The 7,261-nt window shown below is 43.5% G+C and overlaps 1 protein-coding gene across 2 annotated transcripts; it reads right to left on the reverse strand.

The window, feature by feature from the left end:
- Positions 1–728: 728 nt before the first annotated feature.
- On the reverse strand, positions 729–4,658 carry ABITRAM (actin binding transcription modulator). Of its 2 annotated transcripts, XM_075704953.1 has the most exons (6): positions 4,604–4,658; positions 4,478–4,529; positions 2,039–2,168; positions 1,218–1,294; positions 1,076–1,145; positions 729–1,007 (listed from the first exon to the last, which is right to left on the reverse strand). In XM_075704953.1, the coding sequence occupies exons 1-6, from the start codon at positions 4,656–4,658 to the stop codon at positions 879–881; spliced, it is 513 nt and encodes a 170-aa protein (XP_075561068.1). In that variant the 3' UTR covers positions 729–878. The 2 variants fall into 2 exon arrangements, with proteins under 2 accessions (XP_075561068.1, XP_075561067.1); XM_075704952.1 differs by lacking the exon at positions 4,478–4,529 and having other exon boundaries at positions 2,039–2,215; positions 4,560–4,658.
- Between the last annotated feature and the right edge of the window lie 2,603 nt (positions 4,659–7,261).

Below are 7,261 nucleotides of genomic sequence, written 5' to 3' on the forward strand. Positions count from 1 at the left end.
TCATCTCTGGCCTGTTTTCAGTCTGTGTTTGCTAAAGCAGAATCAGGAATATAGTCTGAAAGGCTGTGGCCTAAAGCACTGAAATGTTATCTTAGTTATGAGTTATACTTGCAATTAAGTAGTTCTAGGGAAAAAACCCTCTTTTAATAGCTGCACCACTGAATTTTAATCTTGTTGACATGATTCATAGTTCCAAAAGTGTATTTCTAAGTGATTAATACTCTTGACTCAAACCCTTTTTTCCTTTTACCATCTTTATTTGTAGATGGCAGTTGTTGCTTCCTTTTTTATTAAAACTTACTGAGCAGAATTTGAGTTGCATTTAGAACCACTGAAATATTATGTAGACTTTACATTATACCATTTAAAATTTAAGAAAATAGATACTGATTATGACAAACTTCCGTACAAAGGGCATTATTTGACTTCAGGATGCCATGAAAACACAACCTGGTGTGAAATACATATTTTCAAGTTTATGTGCTCTTTGTACATAGGCTTCTGTTGCATTTTTATTTTCAATTCACCTTTGTCAAACTCCATATTGCATTAGTTTAGCTAAATTACGTGATAGCTAAATAGTGTGATTTTTCTGTACATTATTATGCTTGCACTGAGCAGAAGCAAAGCTGCCTGTGGAACATAAATACTCTCCAACATACTATACTGTGCTTATTTATAAACTTGTAGTTTCAGAGAAAAAAAGAAAGCAAACTTTAATATACAAACTATTTGAACTCGTTTATTCTTGTATGAATCAAAGTTCAAGTTCCACTTTTAAAAACAGGCGCTTGGCCTTTCAATACCATGAAAGTTACCGTGTACAACAGAAGTAGCTTATTTAGTATCCAATACAGATGATAACTGTATAATTAATTTCATGAAGAAGAATTAAGACGTTTCAACAAAACTTCCTCGTACTCCTTCTGCGTCAGAAGCCCTTGAGTTATACTCTTGCTTTCTTCAAATTTGGGTAGAACCACTGCGATGTATCCCTCGGTTGATGGCTAAAAAGCAAGACTGAAGTTAGCAGTGAAATAAAAGTTAGAAAACAAAAAGCAAGAAAGCGTCTTACCTTTTCTTGCAGAATAGCGGGATTGCTAAGAATGTTTTCATTCACTTCTATCAGTCGCCCTCGTATACAACTGCAAAAGTGTTTAGATTCAGTAGTAAGTGTGTTGTATGTCAAGATAAGAAGAAAAAGGGAAAAACCTTACCTATAAATGGTGTATTCCTCTCCATCTGATGAAGATATCCTGCACAGAGGGGCAAGTTCTGTTAAAAACTGAGCTCCCTGCATTTGAAAAACAAACATACATATATATATATACACTTTTAATTACACACTGCTTTTTAAAGTATTACCATCAGCAGCATAAGTTTGTAAGCTTCTCAGAACAAAGCAAGGAAGTGTGATAGTTACAGGTCATTGCAAGTTACATAGCTGTGCTTCCCTACAGAAGAGAAGATGCCAACTTAGTTATGTGCACAAATCAAATAGAAGCTTGTTAAGAGCTTACAGATTTATTCATAATTAAGTTTCTTGCAGAATAAAAGACTTGTAGTTTGATCAGACTAAAATGAGGGGAGAGAGGAGAAAAACAGCACTGTTTATTTCAGTACAACTAGGTTAAACTACACATATTTGAAAACCCACCACGGAACACACTGAACTAGCCCATCTGCTATCTAGGTTTGTTTAATAAAAACAGTAGTCTCCAAATCCTGGACATTTTGGTGGAAAGAATTTTTTATCTTTTCAGGGATGTTGAAGTGCCTCTGTACACTATGAAAAAAAATAATTAAAAGCGACTGTTAGCCTTGGTTTGAGCAACGCTGGAAACCACCAGTGCTGTTAGGAGCACTTGAAGACCCTGGCTGGGACAGTTAGACAGGCACCTCTTGAGAAAGTCTGAATTCTTCAACTTTTAAAATAAAACGCAAAGGTAACTTGGTAGGTTTCTATCCCAGAAAGGACAGAAAGTCTCAGGCAGTGTGAGAGATTAAAATGAGAACTAACCGAATCAAAAAGCCCTACCCTTTTTGACTTCCCAGAGACCTTATTCTGGAGTCTGCTACAGTTGGCACTGATTTGATAATTAATGCTTTTAATTGTTTTTCCACTTTGAAGAAGAGGATGGGCTTCTGCCAAGGTGATGACACAGATTCTGCAAAAAGAAATGTAATTATTACGCTGTAGTTGTGAGAAGCCATGCTCTCACGTGCTGTAAGCAAGCTCCACAACCTTCTCTGCCTGTGCGGGTAGGATTTAAAACTGGTACTGACTACTTCATTTGGGCTCCTAGCCTGAAATGCAAACAGGGCTTTCAGTGTTGTGGAAGCTATTGTTTACTTTCACTCTTTAAAGCACAATATTCTTCCCCCTATAGTTTAGCAGGAAAGTTAAGCTGATAGTTCAGCTCACTGCAGCGGGAGTCACGGGATGGGCACCTGCCAGGCTCAGGGAGGAAGCAAGGACAGACAGCTCTGGGTGACAGCATGGGGGTAACCTAGAACACAATTTGCCTGAGCTAATGAAGGGGAACAGAGGATAATTGTTGGCTGTAGAGCAGAGACAAATTTTAGTTTCCCACTTACAAAAATGCCAGATACAGGATCAAATCAGACTCACTTTCTTCAGGGCATCTTACTTGACATCTGCTGTACCAAACCGAATGAAAATTGCATTCTGACCTAAAGCAACCCCCACAGAAGGTGCTTTATTTTGAGATGCTAGACTGGATTATCAAAAGCACTATGCTACTTAGTTAAACACAAGCACAGCTTTTAAATAAGCTAGAGCTGTTCTAGCTGTCGCACCCCATGGGAGCATACTCTGTTCACTTTGCTGGTAGCTGAAGTAGATGATACTCACTTAAGCAACACAAGGCAATGTTTTGCAGAACGGCTAAAGGCCATTGGTGGTGAACAGTTACAGCAGATGAATCCTTTGGTGATCTGGGCTTTAGTTAACCTGTTGCTTGCGTTTTATCTCTTCTAAAGGAGGATTGTTTCTTGTCATGAAACTGGAGAGTTTGAGACAAGCCCAGCTGTAGAGACTGGGCCTACCTTCATCCCTGGGCTAGAACCATGCTTAATGCACCAACACGGAGAGCCCAGAACTTGCCAGTAAATGAACAGAGATGAAGCTATTCTGTTTAAGAAGGGTTTAAAACCTAGAGCAAGGACCAGAACTGTAACTGTAGAGCAAACCACGGCAGAGAACCAGATCTTTCCCTGCGGATGCTGCATCCGCCTCCCTGCAGGCCTCTTTGCAAGTTCTTCGTGCGCAGCTCCCCGCAAGAGGGAGCTGGATCCTGGCCAATGCTTTCAGCAAGCCCCGGCAGCTCAAAGGGACCAGAAAAGCAACCTCCTCTTGACCCCAGCCTCTTTCTAAGGGGAAGATGACAAATCATCTAATCGAGCTGTCCTCTATTAGAGCTGAGTCCTGGCAAAACAAAAAATCAACAGAGAATTTTACACTGCTTAGGAATATCACACTGAGCCACAGCCCTGTACATAATAATGGTAAAATACTTCATAGAGCATTTGGCTAAGCTGCTGTAGAAGCCAAGGGCCCTGATACTTCAGAATTCAAAATAGCAAAGTAATCTTTCTAGATGTTTGAACAAGTGTTTATATTTTTATTTCCTTTCCCCCGTATCAACAGGCTTTAAACTGTTGGCTGTATCAGACAACTGAGACTAATAACTACATATTTAGTATTTAGCGCAAACGCGAGGGTGTCCTTTCTCGCTGCTGCCATCATACCTGTTATTCCCAGGTACTCAGGTGTCTGTTTCTAAAGAACGAGAAAGTGAGCTGCGTGACAGAGCCATGGAGAAGCCCCAGCTCAGAAGGCTGCAGCGAGGCGATGGTCCTGCCCTGCGCCAAGCCGCCCCTCCTGCTTCTCCAAATTCTTAACAGGAGCAGGCAACCCACTGGGAACAACAAACACTGCCTCATCTTCCCTCAACACATGGGCAGTTGGCACTGCCAATTTTTGTGCAGGGAGTAGTTAAGTTCTGTCCTTCCCTCAGGGACTAAACGCCCCAGAACCGCTCGGGGTGCCACCAAGCCCCCCTGCACCCAGAACAGGCTTTAGCAGGGGGGCAGGAGCTGGGGAAGGTAAGGTATGATTAATTAGGGTCCAACCCAGGAGGAGGGTTGGTTTATTCCAAACTACTGGATATCCAGCTGCATCAAAGTAGAAACAACGTTACGACATTTCATTTCCTATCTTGCACTCACTGCCTGTAGTACACAGATGCACAATTAGAAGCAATTAAGCTGTGTACAGAAAAAGCTGAATGTTTGTTCAAATTAAGCCAATTAACTTCCTAGAAACCAAGCTAAACAGACTACTGCTAAACGTGCTTACGGAAAAGCCTTTTGAAATGTTGCTCTTGAAGATGTCGGGAGCGGGCGGAGGCGGCCCCACAAACCCCCCCTCAAGCCCCCCAGGAGGGCCACTCGCCTGTTAGAGTGCTGCAGCACGCAGAAGTCCTCGCACGGCCGCCCCTTCACGTCTGCAACAGGGCACAAACACCGGTCACCGCCCCGCCGCTGCCCCGGCCCCGGCCTCCCCTCGCCCGGCGGGTACCTGGCTTGTACCAGCGCGTAAAGTAGCGCTCCGCGCCGCCCGGCGCCGCCGCCATGACACCCGCCCGGCCCCGCCTCGCCCCGCCCTAAAATGGCGGCCGGGCGGGTCCCGCAACTGCGGGGCGGCCGTTCCGGAGCAGGCGGGCCCCGGCCCCCGGACCGCGGGAGGGAGGAGGCGCCCGGCAGGTGAGAGCGGTTCTACCCCAAAATCCTCTCCTCACCCCTCACCCGCCTACGTGGGGAAGCAACTCTAGTACAAGGCAGCCGTTTTTACTACCTGTAAGAAAACATAATTTTACATTTTTTCTTTTTTTTTTTCCCCTGAGAAGGTAAAGATCTAACTGGCCATAACTAACATCAGTGAGGAAAACGCTCAAAAAGCCCAGCGTTTGGTTCAGTGGTTTATTTTCTCCAGCACACAGCAATACAGTAACAGCTATAGCGATCGTATACGTACCAAAAAAATAATTTTAAATTAACACACATTCCATGAAAACATCGTTTTGTTTCTTGCTTGTGGGGCAAACAGAACGACCCGGTTTTTCCACAGAAATTTTAATTACGCTGGTCTCTCGCTTCAGGCAGCAGGAGAGCCCCTGTGAATTCCATTTTTCGCCTTGAACGTGTTTTACGTAAACATAATTGAGCTGCAGCATCACTCGGAGCGCCCTGGCCACAAAAGAGCAGAGAAACAGCACCGGCACCCGAACCCCACAGGCCAGGCAGGTGAGAACTTCCACACCTTTGTATTGACTCTCGCTGCACATACAGCTACACACGGCACCTTTTCTGTACAAATACAGGCCAAAACCATTAGAAGAACGTGTTACAAAAAGAGTAACTTTGATTCCAGCATTGTTTGTCTCTTCTGTTTACCCACATCTAGCACAGGCACTAAATAAGGCAGCTGTAACAGCATATAAAATTAAGGTCTGTACCGTAATTAAGGTACAGACGGATACACAAACCAGAAACACTTCCAATTGTCAGATGGAATAGCCAGGCACATTACAAACAGCTGCAGAAAAATTTATGCATAAAAATAAACAGCTGCTTAGAGGCTCTGCCCCATCAGTTTGCCAAACCATGAGCATTTTCAATACAGTATGTTGCAACAAACACAGAGTCTACTTTATAAGGCTAACAAAAAAAAAAAAAAAAACCAAACCCCAACCCAAACTTTTGTCATCTTGCTGTACAAGCCTACAGCAGGTTTCAGTCTTCTCAGTTACTAGTTTGGACAGCTGTCTGTCATGGACATGTCTCCATCAAAGATTAAAGAGCAGTGAACGGGTGCGATATGCTTGTGTGTAGCTTATCGAGCCGTTTCTGCTCACATGCTCTAAAGGCAAGTTATTTGTCATGTTGTTACGTTAGCAATGTGTTTTGATATGCAGATATTTTAATGTCAGCTGATTACATCGAAAGCCAGCCAAGAACCCACTGGAAACACTGAAATTTGTAGATTTATCTCCATCATTTAGTCATTGATCTTAACATCTCTTGGGCAACACTAGGCTATGTGCCTGCTTCCTATGTCATATCCAGCACATAGACATGAGAAGTCCAGCTAACTAGCAGCTATTAAGGTTGTAGGCTAACAGAAACCATTAGTAAAAAAATTCAAAAGTGAACTGAGCTCATCCAAGCCTGAAATCCCTCATGACTAACGAGCTGGAGCATGCCCGACTTCTGTAATGGCCAAGGGCACAGCACAGAAGGCGAAAGACCCATGGGCTAAAGCACACTGAATTTATGGTGGCTTACCAGACCCCTGGTAAACACAGCACCCAAGCCCTACAAAACCCAGTAGGATGCAGCGAGGTTGCACCTCAGACACTGCATTTCAGCAGAACAGGGCTGAAGATGAAGATTGGCAGGTAGGTTTCAGGCAGAGTTTAGCTACAACAAAGTCAAGAAATGAACATAGCACAGGTAAGGGCAGAAATATAAGGGTTTAGACTGAAAAAAAACAGAAGTTACTTTCTTTTCAGAGAGTTCAAATAAGCTAACAGTTTAATAGCATGGAAGATACAGAAGCAATGGGTAGATACATATCCATTTTTCATCATACTCACAGATACTACTACTAATACTCAAGCTCGGGAACACTAGAATATGACTGCTATAGGATTAAAAAGAGCACAGGATGGGTGATCAAGGAGACATTATAAGAATGTAGCAGACCGCTACTGTACCGTGGTACGACTCCTCTGTTCAGAGGTGCGCTTTTAACAAAAGTCCAGAGACTTAATCAAAAGGCAATAGTGTAGAATAAAAGACACGCAAAATGTAAAGTGCTTGATGAAGGGAGGGAATGCACCTATATTTTGTCAGTGTTCTTGTTAGAGATGAAAGCCCAGCACCAGCATAGCTTCTAGTGATGGAAAGTTAAGTTGGGGGGGAGGGGGGGAATGAATGTTTCCAAAAGAGAAGTCTGTTCTTCTCTCCGAACAACTGCTCACCAAGCAGAGATGCACAGGTTCATACACGTGCAGATCTGGGGGAGCTGGTAAGACCCCACCACAGCTTAGTGCTCCCCTCAGGGTGCATGAGCAGAACTGAAGGACGTACACCTTTCTCCACCCCCTGACTTCAAAGGAGGGAAGGAACCAAATTTCACCACTGTGGGCAGAAGGTTCAACCTCAATCTTGTCAA

The sequence above is a fragment of the Pelecanus crispus genome, chromosome 2, assembly GCF_030463565.1.
Source record: "Pelecanus crispus isolate bPelCri1 chromosome 2, bPelCri1.pri, whole genome shotgun sequence".
In the NCBI taxonomy this organism is placed as follows: domain Eukaryota; kingdom Metazoa; phylum Chordata; class Aves; order Pelecaniformes; family Pelecanidae; genus Pelecanus; species Pelecanus crispus.